At 41.0% G+C, this 22,210-nt stretch overlaps 2 protein-coding genes across 8 annotated transcripts in view; both read right to left on the reverse strand.

Moving 5' to 3' along the window:
* Window positions 1–5,022, reverse strand: part of CEP135 (centrosomal protein 135) — a 47,846-nt gene extending 42,824 nt beyond the window's left edge. For both annotated transcript variants that reach the window (XM_081332785.1, XM_081332786.1), the window contains exons 1-3: window positions 4,571–5,022; window positions 1,061–1,185; window positions 546–736 (exon numbers count right to left, since the gene is read on the reverse strand). In XM_081332785.1, the coding sequence (XP_081188911.1) occupies window positions 546–736; window positions 1,061–1,173 (304 nt within the window). In that variant the 5' untranslated portion in view covers window positions 1,174–1,185; window positions 4,571–5,022. The remainder of the gene's footprint in view (window positions 1–545; window positions 737–1,060; window positions 1,186–4,570) is intronic.
* Window positions 5,023–7,693: 2,671 nt separating this feature from the next.
* Window positions 7,694–22,210, reverse strand: part of EXOC1 (exocyst complex component 1) — a 42,769-nt gene continuing 28,252 nt past the window's right edge. For 3 of the 6 annotated variants that reach the window (XM_081332979.1, XM_081332981.1, XM_081332977.1), the window contains 9 exons: window positions 20,862–20,906; window positions 18,261–18,424; window positions 17,590–17,700; window positions 17,423–17,499; window positions 15,308–15,536; window positions 14,295–14,478; window positions 12,849–13,048; window positions 10,473–10,667; window positions 7,694–9,346 (listed from right to left, as the gene is read on the reverse strand). In XM_081332979.1, the coding sequence (XP_081189105.1) occupies window positions 9,194–9,346; window positions 10,473–10,667; window positions 12,849–13,048; window positions 14,295–14,478; window positions 15,308–15,536; window positions 17,423–17,499; window positions 17,590–17,700; window positions 18,261–18,424; window positions 20,862–20,906 (1,358 nt within the window). In that variant the 3' untranslated portion in view covers window positions 7,694–9,193. The remainder of the gene's footprint in view (window positions 9,347–10,472; window positions 10,668–12,848; window positions 13,049–14,294; window positions 14,479–15,307; window positions 15,537–17,422; window positions 17,500–17,589; window positions 17,701–18,260; window positions 18,425–20,861; window positions 20,907–22,210) is intronic. The other 3 variants (XM_081332980.1, XM_081332982.1, XM_081332978.1) reach the window with 1 other exon arrangement.

The raw sequence follows: 22,210 nt of genomic DNA on the forward strand, positions 1-22,210 counted from the left end.
AACAGCCACTTAAAACTGCCGGAATGGCCATCATAATTTGGCACGGTCATATAACATGGTGCCATATGACCGCATCAGTCAGCAATGGAGTTTCCAGTCCAATTACGGTTGGTAAGTGAGGACTACCTGGATTTATAGACACCTGATTAATGTTCAGCTCAAAAGCAGTTTCTTAAAAACTGTATCCAGATTCCCGGTCTGAATCTGCTTGCACAAAAAAAAAAAAAAAAGAAATCAGTGCTCTTTTAAATAAAAATTAATTGTATGACCAGAATTTAGCCCCTACTGCTATCTTCTTCCCAAATTAATTGAAAAACTGAAAAAAAGTAAAGTGTAGTACTGCAGCATGTTTCCCTTTCGAGCTTGCAGGTACGGAAGAGGGGAATACGAAATGTTATTTGTCTTGAACAAAACCCTTTAAGTGTAGCATCGAGATAGAAAATTTGCAGAATTAGGGACAACGCTTCAACTTAGTTAAAAACAGACAGCAAAGACAAAACTGCAAAATGTAAGACGGAATGTTTTTTTTTTAAAAATTGGATTACCTTTGACCTGTTCTTCAAATTGCTCTTTCAATTTCAGAACTTCTAAGTGCAATTCATTATTTTCACGTGTGAGTCTAGCATTTTCTTCTCGATAAGGTTCTAGAACAACATCAAAGTTACTGCATTCTTTTTCAATTTTACCAGCAGATAACTTTGTGCTCCGGAGGCTCTCAGTGGTGTGAACAAGGTCACTAAAATTAATAAAACAAATAATGAAAATATTGGAATGTTGAAAGTATATTTCTAATTCCTTGTAAGTGTTCTGTTGAATCGCCATGTAGTGAAATAGTAATCGTACATTTTGATTACTGATCAGTTCTAGCGTTTTCTTTCTAATGTCCATGTCAAGCAATAGGTTCATATTAATTTAGCTCCAAGAAAAAAGATGCACAAGAAGAATCTTACATCCTTCCTGCCAAAGGGAATAATAATACTTTACAAGTTGCTGAACTGGGTCACCTTCCATAAAGAACTGCACCGATCCAAGTATTTTCTTTTATTCCTTTTTTTAATACCTGAAAAGTTTTTCCACCAGAGGCAAACTTTCTACTCCCAGTGGTTGTCGGTATCCCAACTGATCCAATCGTTTCCTTAAATTAACAAACTTCCGCTCCACAACTGCAGTCATTGTGAAGATTCTCTAAACAAAAAAAAATAGGTTCAAAAAGGCGGCCAGTAAATAATTAAACCTATACAAATTTAAAACTATACAAATTACCATGCACTTATAACATTAACCTATAGGACCAAATCACATGCTTGCCAGCAGTGAGTGAACTCATTGCAAAAATGGGAATGGTTATTCTGGCAATTCAGATTTATAAATGAGGTCAACAGAGGAAGGTGTGGATCCAAAGAAAACCCTTACTAATACAATGAAATAACAATCACACCTTACTGATACAATGAAATAACAATTTCACACAATGAAATATCACACTCACATACAGCATTATATAATAGCAACAATTCTTTATCATCATCCTTTTTTAAACTATACATAACTCAAGACGTGAACATGCCTCTGCCTCCTATTTTCCCACAACAACAAACCTGTGAGGTCAGTTGGGCTAAAAGTCATCCAGCAGCCTTCATGGCTAGAGGTTTAGACCAGGGTCCTCAACCTTGGCAACTTTAAGACTTGTGGAATTCAACTCTTCAATTGTGGAAGTCCACAAGTCTTAAAAGTTGCCAAGGTTGGAGACCCCTGATCTAGAACTTGCAGTCTCCTGGTTTCTAGGCCAGCAACTTAACCACTACACATAGACCTTGACTTATAAGAGCTTGCTTAAAGACCGTTCAAAGTTACGACACTAAAAAAGGTGACGTATGACCATTTTTCATGCTTATGACCGTTGCAGCATCCCCATGGTCACCTGATTTTCATTCGGATACTTGACAACTGACTCACATTTATAATGGCTGTAGTGTCCTGGGATCATGTGATCCTCTTTTGCGACCTTCTGCCAAGCAAAGTCAATGGGGAAACCAATTTCACTTAACAACCTTGTTACTAATTTAACAACTGCAGTGATTCACTTAACAACTGTGGCAAAAGTCGTAATCTGGGGCAAAAGTCACACACACACACACACACACACACACACATTGTGCTGCAGCTGCCAAAAAAGCCAACACAGTATTAGGCTGCATCAACAGAGGGATAGAATCAAGACCACATAAAGTGTTAATACCACTTTACCACTTGGTAAGGCCACACTTGGAATACTGCATCCAGTTTTGGTCACCAAGGTGTAAAAAAGATGTTGAGACTCTGGAAAGAGTACAGAGAAGAGCAACAAAGATGATTAGAGGTCTGGAGGCTAAAACATATAAGGAACGGTTGCTGGAATTGGGTATGTCTAGTTCACGGGTCGGCAACCCGCACCTCTGGAGCTGCGTACAGCTCTTTCAGCCTTCTCCTTCGGCTCCCAGTCTTCCTCTGAGAGAGACAGAGACAGGCACTTGCACTTCCCTTCTCTCTCTCTCTCTCTCTCTCTCTCTCTCTCTCTCTCTCTCTCTCTCTCTCTCTCTGTGTGTGTGTGTGTGTGTGCGTGTGTGTGTGTGTGTGTAAATAGAGAGTGGCTGTTCACCGAGAAGCTGACAAGCTTACTGGGCGGGGCTCCTGCCTTTGCTGCATCTCCACAGGAAGCAGCAAAAAGCAGCAGCTCTCAAGGGCAGGAGAGCCAGCCCAATAAGAATGTATGTCAGCTTCTCTGAGAACAGCATGAAGCCAGCTTACCAGGTGAGCAGAAGATCGGAGAGAGAGGGGGAGAGGGAGGGAGGGAGAGAGAGAGAGAACTCATGCACAGCAGCCTCTATTTCTTTTTAATTAAACTCAAGGTCCCCCCCTCACGTGCGCACGAGTTTTGCAGCTCCCAGTGTTTTTTTTCCTCTGGGAAACGGGTCCAAGTAGCTCTTGGAGTGTTTAAGGTTGCCGACCCCTGGTCTAGTTTAATGAAGAGAAGGATGAGGGGGGACATGATAACCGTATCCCAAAATCTCAGGGGCTGCCCCAAAGAAGAGAGAGTCAAGCTATTCTCCAAAGCACCTGAAAGCAAGAACAAGAAGCAACGGATGGAAACTAGTCAAGGAGAGAAGCAACGTAGAACTAAGAAGAAATTTCCCGACAGAACAATTAGAGGCTTGCCTCTAGAAGTTGTGGATGATCCAACACTGGAAGTTTTTAAGAAGAGATTGGACAGCCATTTGTCTGAAATGGTATAGGGTTTCCTGCCTGAGCAGGGGGTTGGACTAGATGACCTCCAAGGTCTCTTCCAACATTTTATTATTATTATTATTATTATTATTATTATTATTATTATTATTATTATTATTATTATTATTATTTACACACACACATATATGCACTCAGTGGGTTAGGACGCTGAGCTTGTCGATCAGAAGGTCGGCAGTTTGGTGGGTCGAATCCAGAGTGCCGCGTAGCAGAGTGAGCGCCTGTTACTCGTCCCAGCTTCTGCCAACCGAGCAGTTCGAAAGCACGTAAAAAATCAAGTAGAAAAATAGGGACCACTACGGTGGGAAGGTAACAGCGTTCCGTGCGCCTTTGGCGTCTAGTCATGCCGGCCACATGACCACAGAGACGTCCTCGGACAAGCGCTGGCTCTTCGGCTTTGAAACGGAGATGAGCACCGGCCCCTAGAGTCGGAAACAAGTAGCACGCACGTGCGGGGGAACCTTTACCTTATATATATATATATATATATATATATATATATATATATATATATATATATATATATATATGTGTGTGTGTGTGTGTGTGTGTGTGTGTGTGTGTGTGTGTGTGTGTGTGTGTATGTATGTATATATATATATATGTATATATATGTATATATATATATATATATATATATATATATATATATATATATATATATATGTATATGTATATGTATATGTATATGTATATACACACACACACACATACATACATATATACACATACATATATGTGTGTGTGCAGTGCTTTTTTTGTAAAAGAAAAAGGTGCCGGAACTCACACATGTCATACAACCCACCTTGCCTACCCTACAAGTTTCCATCCAAAAAAGGTGCCGGAACTCCGTTCTGAGCGTTCTATGACAAAAAAAGCCCTGTGTATATATATATATAAACACACATATACATATACATACATACATATACACATATACATATACACACACACACATATGCACAAACACACACGCACACACATATATACACACACATTCAGGCCACCAGAAGAGATTCATACTAGTTACTAAAAAAACGTTTGGCAAAACACAAGTTCCAACGCTACTCAGCTCTGGCAAGGGAAAATGGGAATTAAAATAAATAAAATAAAATAAAAATAAAAAATACAGAAGCGAAAGGGGGCAGCGTAGAAAGGCAACGGGGCGACCTGGAGGGGTTAAGGGTTTAAAAGGGGAGAGCTGGCTGAAAACACCTGGCAGCCAATTTGGCTTGGGGGGTGTGTGTGAGAAGGGCGACTGGGGTCGCTTGGCCACAACCGCACGAACCTGCTGGGGCCTCCCCAGGCGCCCCGCTCTCCGGGCCTCCCTCGCTTCGCTTTCAGCCCTTTCGGGCGCTACTCCCAGCCGGGCGACGTCATCCTTCGACCGTCATTCCACGTCGTCATGGAAACGGGGCCCGCGGGCCTCAAACCGCGGCCTGCTTCGGAGGCGGGAGGGCCTTTGCTGCCGTCTCGCACGCCTCGCCCCGCATCAAGTCCTGGAGGTAAGCGGTGTGTGGGGGGTGGCGGCCTGGTTGGAGCTGCCCCTTGCCGCCGCCAAAAAGCCAGCGGCCGGGCCGAAGCAGCCGTTTGAAAATGGCGCGCGGAGGACGGGCGACTTCCTCTTCGGGTTGCCCCAGCAACCGGCGGAGCGCAAAAGCCTTCGAAAGCAACCGACTTATCGAAGGGTTCTCCCGTCCGCCACAGCGGCCCCTGCTGGAGGTGAGCGGGATTGGCAACTTCTCCGTTGGAAGAAAAGACAAAAAAACAAAACAAAACACGAGACTTTGGTTCTTCAACTCTGTTGGGTGGATGGCACAGCTGGATTTTTATTTATTTATTTATTTATTTATTTTTATTTTAATTCCATTTATATCCCGCCCTTCTCCAAAGACTCAGGGCGGCTTACAAGCTTAGCAGTAGCCTTCATTCTATGTATATGCCTGCTTATTAGGGCTTTCACACCCACCCCAAGCGGCATTATTACAAAGTCAGCTTAATTGCCCCCAACAATCTGGGTCCTCATTTTACCTCATGGTAAGGAAGGATGGAAGGCTGAGTCAACCTTGAGCCTGGTGGGATGCGAACCTGCACTAAAGAGCCTTGGTGGAGCAGTGGGCTGATGCCTCCTTAAGTAACACCAGCTGCCTGCAATTAGTGCAGGTTCGCATCCCACCAGGCTCAAGGTTGACTCAGCCTTCCATCCTTCCGAGGTAGGTAAAATGAGGACCCAGATTGTTGGGGGCAATAAGCTGACTTTGTAATAATGCCACTTGGGGTGTGTGTGAAAGCCCTAATAAGCAGGCATATACATAGAATGAAGGCTACTGCTAAGCTTGTAAGCCGCCCTGAGTCTTCGGAGAAGGGCGGGATATAAATGTAATAAAAATAAAAAAATAAAAATAAAATAAAAAAATAATTGCAGGCAGCTGGTGCTACTTAAGGAGGCATTAGCCCACTGCTCCACCAAGGCTCAATTATATTTATTTATTTATTTATTTATTTATTTATTTATTTATTTATTTATTTATTTATTTAGCTGCGTTTGAATCTCTTGCCTAGGAAATGTTGTTTGCATCCAGATATAAATCTGTGTACCCAAAGATAGAGGGACGCGGTGGCTCAGTGGGTTAGGACGCTGAGCTTGTCGACCAGAAGGTCGGCAGTTTGGTGTGGGTCGAATCCCGAGTGCCGTGTCTGTTACTCGTCCCAGCTTCTGCCAACCTAGCAGTTCGAAAGCACGTAAAAATGCAAGTAGAAAAATAGGGACCACTACGGTGGGAAGGTAACAGCGTTCTGTGCGCCTTTGGCGTCTAGTCATGCCAGACACATGACCACGGAGACGTCCTCGGACAAGCGCTGGCTCTTCGGCTTTGAAACGGAGATGAGCACCGGCCCCTAGAGTTGGAAACGACTAGCAGCACACATTAACTTTCCTAACTGGTTCATTGTCTTCTGTTAAATTTCACCAGGCTATAAAGGGAAGAAAAATATGACAAGTGGATTTACCACCAAGGATGTGAAAAGGACCATCAAGTGTTTTTTTTATTAGCCATTTCTCTTCATCTGATCATGTAATAACCAGACCACTCATTACCTTTGAAATACATTTCCATAAAGAGATAGACATCTTCTCTTTGGCCTGAAATTTTGGCTTTGGTACATGTGTCATAATAGAAAACATAGGACCCCCCCCCCCAGAATTCCAGAAGCACTTAAAATCGAAATTATCTTGTAAATCTTGACTGATGAGCTTTTAATTTTGTAAATCTTGACTGATTATTTTTGCACAGTTGATCCCAGCTTAACCCAAAGGCCTTCTACATTAAAAAAAAATCTTGTCTCCCTTCTCTGCTGCCTTCTTGCCCCTTCAGGTACAGGTAGAAATTTGAGGGTAGCTTTCTTGGCAACATGGTTGTGATCAGTGGTGGGATTCAGCCGGTTCGCATCACTTCAGCAGAACCAGTAGCTAATTTTTGTTTGTTGCCCAGGCCCAGAATGGATTTCCACAAGCAGCATCCACACAGAGAACCGGTTGTTCACATATTTGAATCCCACCACTGGTTGTGATGGCCAGTCTCTAGATTCCTATTTAATCAACCAGACCCAAATTGTGATTGTTTCTAATTTCCTAAGAATGTTTCGCGGTACCTCTGCAGAATCCAGAACAGAAGCTATCCAGAACAGAGGTCCCCAACCTTTTGGGCACCAGGGACCGGTTCTGTGGAGAAAGGTTTTTCCACAGTCCAGAGATTGCATGGTTTTGTGTGCTACCTGCATCCCGCGGATGGGCCTTTGCTGGTTTGTGTGAACCGGTTGCTGGCATGCCGCATTCTGATCCACAGACCCGGGGTGGGGACCCCTGAGCTAGAATTTGATTCAGACTCTTTCTACTCAAATGAGATGTTGAAAATGAGGATCATTAGTGGTTGAGGCTGGGGCTCTCCTTTCCAGCAGGCTAATCTCATTTAAAAAATATGTAAACCATCTTTGACAAAGATGGCACATTAAAGTTCGGCAAGTGCCAAGATTCTGGACAGTTACAATACCACTAAATTTCTTGATGGGTACTCAGGATCTTCCCAATTATGTAAGAAGTTGTCTTGTTAATCTGACTGACACACTATTGCTTCTTTTGATTCCCCAGCTAAACTATCAAGGAAACCCATGAAATTTCTCAAGATGCTCCCTTGTTTCTCTTGATTATCAATATTAGATTACACATAGTAAACATAAATATGAGAGTCCCATCATTCTACATCAGTTTTGTGCAAACTGGAGGATTCTTGTTGGGGTTGGGGTTTTTTTGGCAAATGCAATTGCTTTTTATGACATTTTAATGGCATGAAAACATGTGCTGCTACTACATATATCAATAATTTTGTAAATGGAGGGAAATAAATACAGCATCATCGGTATGGTAACATTTATTTATATTTCATTCTCCAACACACTTTCTCCTTTTCACTTGAATCAGGAGAGACCGTACAAGTATTTGACATTTGCCTAGAAACAGAAGTCTGGGGACCAACAAAATAAAGCTACACAACTAAAATAGAAGTAATATAAACAAATGGTTCTTAGGCCTGAGCATTAGGAAGGTACCTGTTGAGTTCCTCGGGGTGTGTGTGTGTGTGTGTGTGTGGATGTCATGGCATATTGGCTCTTTGAAAGCAAAGTACACTTTATCATTTCTGTTTGTGGTGTGATCACACAGCACGACATCTGTTACCATCGCATTCTAGTTCAGGTTGCTTTTTTACGTGCTCGTTGTAAAGTACATAGTGAAAGAACACCTTTGTGGGAAGGAGAAGCCAAACATTTCTACAAATTCCTTCCTTGCTACTAAACAGAAAGAAGTGCTGCAAAGAGGTAGTAGTCCAGTTTCCACACCATTTACACCAGTAATAATTATAAAACCAATCTGTGAGAAAACATAATTTCCAGAGCGCGCGGAATCCTCATCGACTGAAAATATATAAGGTAGCTTGTGTGAAAACAATGCACTGAGGAAGAAACTAAGAGAGATAAATACATTGGCCAAAGTGCATTCTGTGAACATGTGAGTTAAAGATTACAATACTAGGATACAACCTAAAAAGACATTTTAAGTCTCAACAGTTCTTTTTACAGAAGAGTAGTAACTTGCATTTTTCTTGCTAAATACAGCCATCCGAACAAATTTACAATGACGATGCTTAAATCTAAAAATTTCAGAGTTGCTAAGGAAACCTCAATCAATGAATGCATTGAACATTACACTGGCTGATTCTTCTGGAGAAATAAAGCATTTTTTTTCTTTTGTGCCATGCTGAGGCACAGCTAATAATCTCCCTCAGGAAATAAGTACTTTCTTTGTAAAGAGCTTTTTTTATACTTCAAATCGAAAGAATTGTATTTACATAATCCAGTAAATTGGTTCTCAAAAACTCAGACATCTTATTAACGTGTATATTAACATGCACTTTCAAGGGGAAAAAACCCACCAGATGTTGATATAATATCTATACTTACTTATTAATTTCTAAAAGTAAAAGGATTATGAAAGCAGATGAACTTAGTATAATAAATATACATTTGACCTATCACTTACATGTCAAAACGTATAGTTCAACACTCTTTTTTTCAGCAATTAGGCAGTACTTCCATCTAGGCCAATTTTCCAATGGAATGGACTAGAATTCTCAGAATTCTTAGCCAGTAGAACAACTTTGCTGTGAATTCTCAGAGCTGTAATCCAATTTTATATAAGATAGCGTTACATTGAGGAAAGCTGGCCTTAAGTCAACTGCTGATATGCATGAAGATAATTTAAGAACATCCTGCCATTCCTCAAAATGAGAACTTCCAGTGTCAACAATGCTTTCACCAGCAACTTTGTGAGCTTATCTTGCTTTGCGCCAGGCAAATTTCAGTGTGACTGTGCAATACTGGAGAAGTAATCTAAAATATCCTGAATAGTAAATTCCATAGTAATTCCAGAACCAGGATAGCAACGTGCTATTAAGCCTTCAAAATGCTTGTACTGCCGTATGAATTCATCTTGCATGGAATGCCACACCACCTACCAAAAAGAGAAAAAGGAAGCTTTAATAAATAAATGAAAAGCTCCAGTCCAAAACTCCACAGGTGAGGTCACATTCAATGCTTCCAGTGTTAAACACCTGAAGTACCCAGGGAACGTACGTTTAATTTTATGCACTAATGCTTGAGGCATAAATTGAGTTTCCACTGAAATACTAATCTACGTCTGAGCTGCTTGACTTACATGATAGCAGGGGTTTACATGACTTCATAGTTCTTTACACAAACATTTATCTCAGCCTAAACTATTAATGCATAAGGAAGAAGAGTCTTTCTCCTCAGCTTGTTAGAAACGATGTGTTCTACTACCGTTCATTCAAATCCTATCACTACATTTGTTGTTGTTAGTTGCGAAGTCATGTCTGACCCATCACAACCCCATGGACAACATTGCTCCAGGCCTTCCTGTCCTCTACCATCTTCTGGAGTCCATTTAAGCTCATGCCTACTGCTTCAGTGACTCCATACAGCCACCTCATTCTCTGTCACATCACTACATACTATAATCCAAACTAGTGTAATTCAAATTTCTTTTTTTTTATTAGAGTTTTACAAAAAAAAATTTTACAATACATATCCCCAAAACCCACCCACCCCAAACCACCCCCCTTCCCCCCCACTTCCCAGAGCTGAATACAGGGTTATAGATATAATAATCATATTCTAACTAAGATTATCCATTATAAAATTAACCAAATTCATAATGTGCTTTAACTCCCCTTTAACATAGATACATTCAAATTATTAAAAACATAATAATAATAATAACTTAAACAAAAATATAATCAATACTAATACTAAGATTAATAACAATCTAAAATCTACTCATAAGCTAAATGAAACTTTTTAGTCCCATATTTATTCTGAATATAATCTATCCATCTCCTCCAAACTGAAATATATCTTTCTTGCGAGTGATCCTTCAAATAAGCAGAAATCTTAGACATTTCTGCAAGATTCAATACCTTAAGTACCCATTCTTCTATAGTAGGCAAACGAGTGTAATTCAAATTTCATTCTTGTGAGGTGTCATTAAGAGACAAATGATGGCAACCAGAAAACTTTTAAAGTTAGATTCTGTCTTTTAGCCTGCCTTCTTACATTACCTGAAGTAGGTTTTCTTCTTCACACAGATGTTTGTCCACCTTTTTATAAAGATTGTCCAATCCCTTTTTGACTTCTTTGCCGGGATACTCCTTAATAACCTTTCTTAGCTCTTGTTTGCTGAAGGCCAACTGGTAGCTCACCTCCTCTTCTCGTACTCCTTGAGCCACACGGGCTTCAACACCTTCGAAGAAGTGCTGCAATGAAATGCAATTTAGATCACTTCCATGTGGACACGGCTTCCATGCCCCGATGCTTCCAAAACCATTGCACAACAATGCACCTGCATCTTCCAGCCTGGTACAGGTAGCCCTCAACTTACAACAGTTTGCTTAGTGACCGAAATTACAGCGGCACTGGAAAAAAGTGACTTATCACCGTTTTTCACACTTATGACCGTTGCATCATCTCTATGGCCACGTGATTTACATCTGGATGCCTGACAGCCGACTCACATTTAGGACGGTTGCAGTATCCCGAGGTCACGTGATCAGCTTCTGCAACCTTCTGACCAGCAAAGTCAATAGGGGAACCCGATTCACTTAACAACCGTGTTCCTAATTTAACAACCGCAGTGGACCACTTAAGAATTGTGGCAAGAAAGGTTGTAAAATGGGGCAAAGTTCACTTAACAAATCTCTCATTTAGCAACATAAATTTTGGGCTCAATTGTGGTCTTAAGTTGAGGACTGTCTGTAACGTCCAGAGGAGTCTCCTGCAGATTTTACTCCACTAGTCATTGCCGACTCTAGGATGGGTGGGTCCTCATCTCTGTTTCAAGGCCCTTGAGCCAGCGCCGTCAGAAGACATTTCTGCACTCATGTGGCCAGCATGATGTCACCGAGCACTGTTACCTTCCCACCAACACGGTACCTATTTATCTACTCTCATTTGCATGCTTTCAAACTGCTAGGTTGGCAGGAACTTGGGCGAGGACGGGAGCTCACCCAGTCATGTGGCGCTCGGGTCTTGAACCCGGGCTGCTGGCTTCGCAGCCAACAAGCCCAGCGTCTTAACCACGGAGCTACCGCGTCACCCCTAGTGTCCCGAACTAGGAGCAAAAATTCACTGCTCCATCCTGAGCTTCCACAGATTCACTAGTAACAAAAATCCCATCATCCCACTCTGTGTAATAAAATACATTTCATATTTCCTGTTCTGCTTACATTTATACCGTTTGCATTAGCTTCTCATTCATATATAAATACCTAAGTACAATCCAGTCAGTTTCTATAAGGGGGAGATGAAAAGATGCCCAGCCATACTTTCCCATGAAAAATCTGAAGCCTTAAAAGATAAGCAGTGTGATGATGCAGAAACTCCTGTAAATTGGGATGTGAGTTACATCTCCATACAGGTTTGATTTCTGTTTCCCTCTTAATAAAAAAAAGCTAGATTTGCTGCAGTTTCAGTCAAGCAAGCAATACATTAATTCTCAAGCAGAGCCAATATGATAGGAATATAGGAGATATAGGAATATAGCCAGCTGTACCAACAGGCTGAAAAATAGCTTTTATCCGTGGGCTGTTAGGCTTTTAAATGGGACATAATCTTATGCAGAATTCACTTGGGAGGCCGATGTGTGGTGTAGTTCGTTCACATGGTGTGGTAGGATGGAGGGTTTGTTGTCACTGTGTGTTGGGGGGAGAGAGCACGGGGGGAGGCTCAGCTAGTCTCAATGTACACATGTTGTACTTTGACAATAAAGGTTTATTATTATTATTATCACATAGCTGATGCAAATTTGTTCCTCAATGCTTACATTCACAAACACAGAACTGTTACTTGGTCTTCAGTATCTAAACACAGAACTGTTACTTGGTCTTCAGTATCTAAAAGCAAGCCACACTGTCATAACATTAGAGTGGCATAGACTTTATTTCACCTTTGAGTAGAGAGTGGGAGCCATACTTCAGAAATTTGATTGGCTTTTAAATTACATAGAAACGTAACTTAAAATTAGATTTAAAAAAACCACAAATGTAGTTAATATGCCACTGTACTAATTAAAAATGCAGTCTGTGGCCTGTGCATTTGTGTGGTATGATACAAAACACTAAAGGTCATCAGAAGGTCATCAAGCATGAGGAAAGCTGTGCAGTTTAGAGATTTTGAAAATATTCCATTTGTTATCAGTGTTCATGTAACAATTAATCCAGAGCTATCACGAAGGAATACTTCACCATTTCATCCCACTCTCCGAAACCTGCTCTTAGAAATTAGTTTCGCATTATTTGAATGATTCGGAAACTAAAGAGTATTTCATGAAGGAGAGAAAACTTCCATTTGTGTTTTAGGGGAATATCTATAAAAATACGTATTTCTGGTTTTAACCCAGAATTAAAGAATTTTTTTTAAAAAAAAAACACATTTCTTACATTTAATTTCTCAAGTGGCTGCCCCAAAGAGTAGATCACATATGACTGTAAGTAATCTGTGTACTGCTGTTTAGCTTCTTTTTTCTCAGCCTCTAGACAGGAGATCTTCAAACGAGACAGGGTTGCAAAGATATGGTGGAAGTTCTCCATCATAACCACATCCCGAGGAGTCTTCTGGCTTTCGTTTGCCACTTTCTCAACTACGAAAACAAAAGGACCGATGCGGACATAAACACCACGAAATGCGAAAGAGCAGTGATAGTTCTACTTACTTTTCCAAGTCAGAAGCTTGTTGTGATAAATTTGGAAATGCAGGTAAAGCAGACATGTCAAACACAAGGCCCGGGGGCCAGATCCGGCCCGTGAAGTGGTTTTATGCGGCCTGTGAAGCCATCCTGGAAACAGTGAGGGAACGGCCCCCGCTGCCTTGGTCCTGGCCCAGAGACCCTCCTCCTGCCAGAGACCCTCAGATCTGTCCCACTCCTGCCCAGGCCCCCATAGGTACCCTTGATGCGAACGATGTAGAGCTGGCCATGCCCACCCAGTAGGCCATACGCATTTAGCCACGCCCACCCAGTAGGCCATACCCACCCAGTCCCTCGAGGGCAACCACAATGCTGATGCGGTCCTCAATGAAATTGAGTTTGACACCCCTGAGGTAAAGAGTTAACGGTAAAGGATAGCAGACAGCAAACAAGAAGGTCTTAATTAGTAGTTATAAAAAAGAAAAAAAGGTAACAGTGAAAGAAAACTTAATTAATAAGAGAGAAAGTATCATTATAAAAGAGAATTCTGTGGGTGGTTCCTAAATTTAACAAATAAAGAAATGAAAAGCTTTGATATCATTTCTAGTAGTAGCAGTATGGAGATTTTAATGTACTACAGTATACGTAAAATCAGTTATGTCTCCCACTGTTATCATCATTAAATTATTTTAATCAGAAGAGACTCTTCTGTCTCTTCGCACTAGCCCATGCTTTGTTCAACTATAACTAGTGAGAATCAACTAACTTACTACGCAACAGATAAGGATTTGGTCTGAACAGCATGCCAAGGCAAAATCAAGCAAACCATATTTATAACTTAAGAGTTCCACACAGCCATAGAATTGAGTGGGCATGCCCAAATCATAATTCCTTGAAATCCCCCAGATTCAGCTAGTTTATGTCTTATGTTTGCTAATTGACTGTCCCTATAAGATAAGTACCTCTAAATCAGAATCTGGGAATTGGCAACAGAGCTATAAAGAAATAGGATGAATACTAAAACAATTAATACATGATTGACAGGTACATACTCTCAAGTGACAAAAATGATTTAGAAGTGACTTGTAGTATAATAATGCATAATAAGATGCAGCAATATAAGACTGTAGCCCGATTCGTCAACAAAATGAGATTATTTATGACATAGCAGACCATGGACTTTCAGAAAAGAGATTTTTACCATTAGCAAAAACTGCACGAATAAGTTTCAGGTAAGCTTTATCTAGATCTCCTCTGCGTTCGGCATTTCTGAATATAGATTCAGCCAAGGCTGCAAACTCTTCAAATTCAGCAACAAAAGGAAGAATTCCAACTTTGCTCTTCTTGGATATCTTTACATCTTCCATCTGCTTTATCTGATTACTCTAAAATTTTTAAAAAAAAAGGTTAGCCATGTTTTTAAACTAAAACTCTTATTACCATGCAGGTAACTGATCTCTGATAAATAAATAAGGGGACCTCTGAGCTAATGATAAAATAAAGGGGAATCTAGTTACATCCAGAAAAGAAGATTGTCAAGGCATATTAGTATCTCTCTGTATTTGCTACACAAAAATAGGAATGCACAAGATCAGTGGGTGTCCGTGCATGGGTGTGTATTCATTCCACGGGTTTCATCTTGCTTTGTTTTCTCGCCCACATTAAATGGAGGAGAAGGGCTCCATTTCAAAGGCTAAATATCTACACAATACTGAGTTGTTACACACTACAGCAGACATGTCAAACACAAGGCCCGAGGGCCGGATCCGGCCTGCGAAGTGGTTTCATGTGGCCCGCGAAGCCATCCTGGAAACAGTGAGGGAACGGCCCCCACTGCCTTGGCCCTGGCCCAGAGACCCTCCTTCTACCAGAGACCCTCAGATCTGTCCCACTCCTGCCCAGGCCCCCATAGGCCCCCATGATGCAAACGATGCAGAGCTGGCCACGCCCACCCGGTAGGCCACATGCACTCTAGCCACGCCCACCCAGTAGGCCACGCCCACCCTGGCCATACCCACCCGGCCCCGAGGGCAACCGCAATGCTGATGCGGCCCTCAATGAAATTGAGTTTGACACCCCTGCACTACAGCAATACCAAAGCACAAAGCAAGGCCACCCCATTTTATGGTTACACTCTGAATCTTGAATTTTATCCAGAATCCTAACTGCATGCAACCAGTTGCAAACCTAATCGTCAAAGTGCTCAAAACTTACAATGCATTTATCAAAGGTTCGTTTGACAGTCACTAAAACATTTCCAAGGGTTGTGCTAAGGAAGGACGTTGGATCCACATTCTGTGCTGTCCAGACGTGGTGACTCATTTTGACTAGCATATAGAGGGAATTGAAGCTGTCAATCTTGTCCCCCAGAGCAATGAGGTTATTCAGTTCTAGTTCAACACAGCGAAATATTTTTGTCATCATTTGCCGGATCATTTGATTCCTGCAACAGATGGCATGGAGGATTATAAATATTAATAATACTTATATAGGTATTAGGTATTTAATTTTCTAAGTCCACATTCATTTCACAGAGCCTTATGAGAAAATGAATGTTGATCCCTTTTAAGTGTTTTTCCAACTGAGCAATTTTAAGATGTGTGGGCTTCAATTATCTGAGTTCCCCAGTCAGTGCCAAGTTCAAAAAACACTAATGAAACACTACTATCAACTTAGTGGGGCGATAAGCAGCCATATAAGCAGCCATGTTGCTCTCCGCTTATTTTGTAAAACCCTCTGGACATGACTGAGACTATAGTAAGAGTCATTTGTCCCTTCCCTACAGCCTGGCTCCTTGGGAGAACAAAGAAGACCAGAAAGAGAATATTTTTAATTTTAATTTAATTTTAATCCCATTTATATCCCGCCCTTCTCCGAAGACTCAGGGCGGCTTACAAGCTTAGCAGTAGCCTTCATTCTATGTATATGCCTGCTTATTAGGGCTTTCATACACCCCCCAAGCGGCATTATTACAAAGTCAGCTTAATTGCCCCCAACAATCTGGGTCCTGCGAACCTGCACTAATTGCAGGCAGCTGGTGTTACTTAAGGAGGCATTAGCCCACTGCGCCACCAAGGCTCCTCATTATCAATGAAAGTTACCATAGAGCATCTGAACACATTTGTGATTTTAAAAGTTTCATCACAATTCTAGTTCACAAAAAGCTGCCTTTTGCAACTGAAGCTATTTATCCACCCAAGTGAGTGCTTTTGATTTTACATCAATGCCTTTACCCACCACAGAAATATCCAGGATTAGGAATCTCTGGCCTACCAATCGTTAGCTCTGTGTAAAACGATACTCTCTCTTTTGACTACTATGTTATTACTTTTGCCCCATTCTATATTCCAAAGACTTCAAATAGCTATATCTCTCTGATCCTGCAGCAAAGTTGACCATTTACCCTTTCTATTCAAGCTAAGCAATTCTGATCAGGAATCTGAGCTTCATTCATTGTCAACATTTCTGTGATAGAATAACTTAGCTAATTCACAAAATTTAGATGATGATGATGATGATTATAAAACTTTTATTCATAAAACATGAAACTCAGTCAACTGAACACTCAAATTGACTGGCATTAATGGTTGACACAGGTTGCTGCCAGCATCCTAGGTATCAACCAGGTACCTCCTTAAAATGTAAGATGTTCCGAGTAGCGCAGTTTTTTGTAGCTTTGCTCGAGTTATTGCAAAAAGCTGCAATTTCTTGATGTATTTTGCAAAGTTTTTGGACATAGTTCCCAGTGCCCTGATGTCAATGGATATCACTGTTATACGTTTCATCCATAATCGCGCAGTTTCGATAGCCAGGTCGTGGTATTTCGTAATTTTTTTCAGTTCTTTTTCTTCGACTCTGGCATCCCCTGGTACAGCGATATCAATCAACTGTACGCTTCAGTTCTCTATGACTGCGATCTCTTATAGAAATGTCCTAAAATCTGGTTTCTCCAGCACCTTTTCAACTTCTCACTGTGTCCTAGAGCCCTAGTACAAACCAGGTCCAATCTTTTTATTTCTTCATTATTGGACTTCAAATAATTCTGGGAGAAATTTTTCAATAATTTCACCACAAAGTCCAATCTTCTATATAAAATCCTGCAGTTTCCTTATTTATGAGCAGCGTAGTGCAATAAAAATATGTTACGCTCAAGGCAACACTAAGCCAATTTTCTGCGGTTTTTAATTCATTGCCACATGAGCAGAGCATTTATTTATGCAATTTATATGACGCTAACTTCCAAGACAGTCCTAAGCAACCTCTAAGGCTCACAATTTATTCAAGACACAAAGAGAGTTCAGAAGATCCCTCTGCTAACTGGAAACATACTCAGAATATGCTGATTGCAGCCCACCAATATTGTGTGCTTTTGTTAAAGTTCCTCCATCAGTCTCCTCGGTATCGCTCTGGAAAAGAAGTAAAGATTTAGATGGAAATCGGGCTAAGGTTACAGCCATTTAGTTCTGAGTCAATAATTTCCAAATTGAGATTCATACCACCGGTGTTCCAGGAATGCTGAGATGCTGTTGAAGTTTGAAGAATTTGCTAATGAAGTCTTGTTCTGCCAGACAAAGGGGCTCTAATTCACTTAAGACCTGTTCAAAAATCTATGAGGATCAAAACAGATATTTAGCACACGCAAACACACATATACAAATGTCTTATTGCCATTATGTTCCATTTAAAGGCAATGGAAGTGTTTTCAATTGACTGCACCTGTGGTCATAAGACGCTATTAGAGGAAAAAGGAAAAAAGCAGAAATAGCTCAGAAAATAGCTCTGCCAGTTTTTTAAAAGGTGCTTAAAATATTAAAAGCTAATATTAGGAGATCAACTGCTAGCCTACTCAAAGCCTCTTTTTCTATATTGATAATGCAGAAACTGCTGCCATACGGCTTCTTCAGGTGCTCAAAAAGCAACAGGGGAGGTTCTGGGAATCACTTTGGGCCCAATTGAGTTTCCCTTTTCCATTGGCATCCAATTCTGAGAAGTAATGTGAAGGGAAGACTTCCAGCCTGCACTTTTGATCCCAGATGTGGGAAAGAATTGGGAACACTTGATACACAAGAACCAAGAAGGTTGCAATGGCATTTAGACGTGTTAAAATCCGTATTTTGGGGGGGGAGCAATAACTGGTATGCAATTATACCCGGAATCTTTGCATTACCTTATCAAACTTAGTCCTATCTGCTACGTCAAGGTCAGAAGCGGACATGTTTCCCATATCTAGCAACGAGGATGACTGGGATCTACGACTTCCCGAACTCTGAACGGAGAGTTTGTTCAAGCTAGATGTTGAGCCGGTCAATTTGCCAGAGCTTCCGTGAAGGCCTGTGACACAACACAAGCTAGATAAGAAGTTGCCACACGGTAAGCAGTATCCGTTAAAAACAATTTTACTCATCTACCTGCATTTTATGAGGGCATTTCCTACGGAATAAACCAACGGCTCTGGTGTTGCCCCATGGCTTCGCTGAAGACAAATAAAACTGATTCAGAAGTGCACACTGAATGACAGACACTCAGGATCAGCCAATACAAGAACTAGTGCCTAAGGCCACTAGCAATCCAGAAAACAGCACAAGTAGGGGCAGACAGAAAAGGCCAGGAACAATTCACAAAAGGGGCATCTTCTAGATAGAAGCAAAGCGGAACAGAAGCGACGCATTACTATTTTCTTAGGAAGAAAGTAGAAGCAACCAACTCCTGGGGAAAAAAATTAGGGAAAGCCTTCTCATTCTTGGGGCCCCTTCCAGCAGAAACCTCTTACAATTTTTTTTTCAGTGTATTGCAGTTCGATTCTATTTCATTTCTACTGGAAAGAAATGAGGAAAAAGACCATTCTTACAGATGAATCAAAATATTTTAAGAAAATATTTTAATTTTGCGTTCCTCCCATGCTTAAAAAAAGTTCCAGTGAGTGAGTGGGGTGGTGGGGGGTTGCATCCTCATTTTTCAGGCTTCCAACCCTTACCTGTTCGAACAAGCCGGCCTGGCCTGATGGGTGATGGGTTTGGGTTTTATTGTTTTTTATGTATTTTAACTTAACTTATTGTTATAGTTTTTGGGCATCTTGTTTAATCTTTTTTAACTTTTGTATTCTTGTTTTTTAACATGTATTGCCCTGTTCACCGCCCTGAGTCCTTCGGGAGAAGGGCGGTATACAAATATAATAAATAAATAAATGAAATAAATATCCTTCACCACCCAAGGGTGGATGACCCCCTAAAATGGGCAAATGAAATTCTAAATTATGAGGAAGACCCTTTGTCTTGCTCCCATCTTAAGAGTTGTAAGCAGAATGCAATCTTCTGCTTTAATTCCAGACGTATATCATTGTTTGAGACAGCGTAAGACATTTTTTTTTTGAATGTCTTGTTTCTCTTTAATTGTTTCTGAGCACCAATCGCATCAGCCCAGACTGGCATGGGCAATGGGAAGGGATTTAGAGTCACAACTAAAACATCAAGTCAGTATGATTCATTACTCACCCTGCACTGCTGTTAATCATAACTACAATCAGTGAAAAGAAGCTAGCCTCCTACCATCATTTATGAAACTAGCTTGTTTCTAGTAATTATGATTAACTGAACTGTTTCACTCAAAAGAAACAGTGGTTAATCTAAAGTCTTCCAAATCCTTCTTCTTGAACTGAGAAACTATAATTCAGTAGCCGAACATCTGAAATGGTGTAGGAAGTGCAGTAGGACACTGGGTTGGAAATCTCAAGTCCTTGAAGATCATCCTTCGTGTAGTCAAAAGTGCTTTATACTACAGCATTAAGGGACTGGAATTAAGGGAAATAAACATGTAAGTTGAAACAAGTGCCTCCACTATAGTGTTCAGGTAATACTCAACCCAGAGTACCCCAGTCTCATGAAATGCTGGTCACAGTAGCTTCAAGCCATGAAACCTGATGTGTGTTGTCTCAACAACCCACATTCAAAGAGCAGCACAATAGTTCTTAGCAAACAATGCATGGGGGGGGGAAAGTTACAGATGACTTGATGCCCATGCGGATGCCAATGCCACTGAATACCAGTCGTGTCATAGATCTTAGACTAACAAAGGTGGGCAGGCTTTGTGTTGTGTCTGAAATAATTTACTCGGCCACAAGAATGTAAGCGAGAAGTCAGGTAGCACACTGGGGACAATGTTTCTCAAAATTAACTGCTGGGTAGCTAATTGAGAATACAAATATAGAAGCATGAATATCAGTGTGCGAGTTCACACTGCTGCAAGTTAAGCTGAAGGGTAGAGGACGATGCCTGGGAGAAAGTTCTCCACCAGTCAGATTTCGTATGCACAAAATGGTATTCGCATAATGAATAAGGATGATGTGATGCAGAAGAATTCCATGCTAGCATTATTTAACCATTTTAAGTTCCTTGCACTGGGCTTGCAGCTGTCCTACGTGCCCTGCCAATCCTCATGGATTCATTCACAGGGGTCAGCCTCCTGTACTTTAAAATCCTTTTCTCATATTCCAAGAAATATGAGGAAGATGCGATCTTCCTAATTTGAACATAAATTTTAAAACACGTTTTATTTTGCCCATGACTCAATTCCCACTGGAAATCTCTTCTAACAGCATTCAGGTATTGTCTGCTGCTTCCCCAACTGAACATTTGCTTTTCCTGTACCTCAGATCAGCGCAAAAACACCGCATCTGTCAATTCACAGGTTTTTGCTGTGATAATTTCGTTTTTTGTTTACCAAAACATAAAATGCACTGGCAATAACCACTTAAAGCTCTAGTGATACTCACTCTCTGTTTCCTGTTTGACAGCACTTTCTTTTCGAGGCAGGGTGGCTGGGATGAATTAGGTTGCAAGCATCAAAGACAAAGACAAGTTAAATATGCATTTGGCACAAATCATGCACAAGATGCAAGTTAAGCACTAGCTGGAAAGAAACATGCAGAGAACTATCAGAAGCAAGTAACTACAAGTTGCAAACGTACATAGCTGGGAAGGCACTAAGGTGGAATATATTTAAATATGCAGGAAACATGTGTTAAGTAGCCTCTCAATGATTTCCCAATTTTTATCCAGAGGGGGAACCACAAACACAAATGGTTGTGAATCCTGAATGCAAGACGGTGCATCAGGTGTGCACAAGTTATAAGAGAAAGCAGATTTTGCTCAAAAGAATCTGGCAGCCCAAAGAAGCCACAAGATCTGAACTGGACAAAATGTGCAATAGGATCTTTTTTTTTTAAATTCCATTTATATCCCGCCCTTCTCCGAAGATTCAGGGCGGCTTACAAACTTAGCAGTAGCCTTCATTCTATGTATATGCCTGCTTATTAGGGCTTTCACACACACCCCAAGCGGCATTATTACAAAGTCAGCTTATTGCCCCTAACAATCTGGGTCCTCATTTTACCTACCTCGGAAGGATGGAAGGCTGAGTCAACCTTGAGCCTGGTGGGATGCGAACCTGCACTAATTGCAGGCAGCTGGTGTTACTTAAGGAGGCATTAGCCCACTGCTCCACCAAGGCTAATTTTACAATGCTCATGTAACATCCTGGGACACATATTTGGATCGCAGGGCATTTTATTAAAGTGACTAAACAGGTAGTCCTTGACTTGCAACCACAATTGGGAACAGGATTTCAGCTTGCTAAGGAAGGCAGCTGTTAAGTAAATTGTGCCTGGTTTTATAACCTTTTTGGCCACGGTTATGTAAATCACATGTTTGTTAAGGGAAACGGTTTTCCACCAGGGATTTGCTTATCGGAAGCCATCTGGAAAGTTCGCAAATAGCAATCACATGACCCTGGAATGCTACGGATGCTGCGATGGTTGTGAGTGTGAGGACCAGTCGTAATTCACTTTTTTCAATGCCAGTGCAACTTTGAATGACTGTTGTTTTTTTTAAAAAAACCGATTGTAAGTCAAGAACTACCTGTGTACACCTTTTTCTACATTGCTGCAAACCAAACTACATGGATGTGCCTTATATGGTTACCAGGAGTCAAGTTTGATTTAAAGGCAATGGTGTTTTTATTTTATTTTTTAGAGAAAGAGCCGTGGTGGTGTGCAGTGGTTAGAAATGAAGTATTGTGGGATAACTCACTGCTCAATGCCAGGAGTTCAATTCTCACCGGCTC

Source organism: Vipera berus (genome assembly GCF_964194415.1).
Source record: "Vipera berus genome assembly, chromosome: 7".
NCBI lineage: Eukaryota > Metazoa > Chordata > Lepidosauria > Squamata > Viperidae > Vipera > Vipera berus.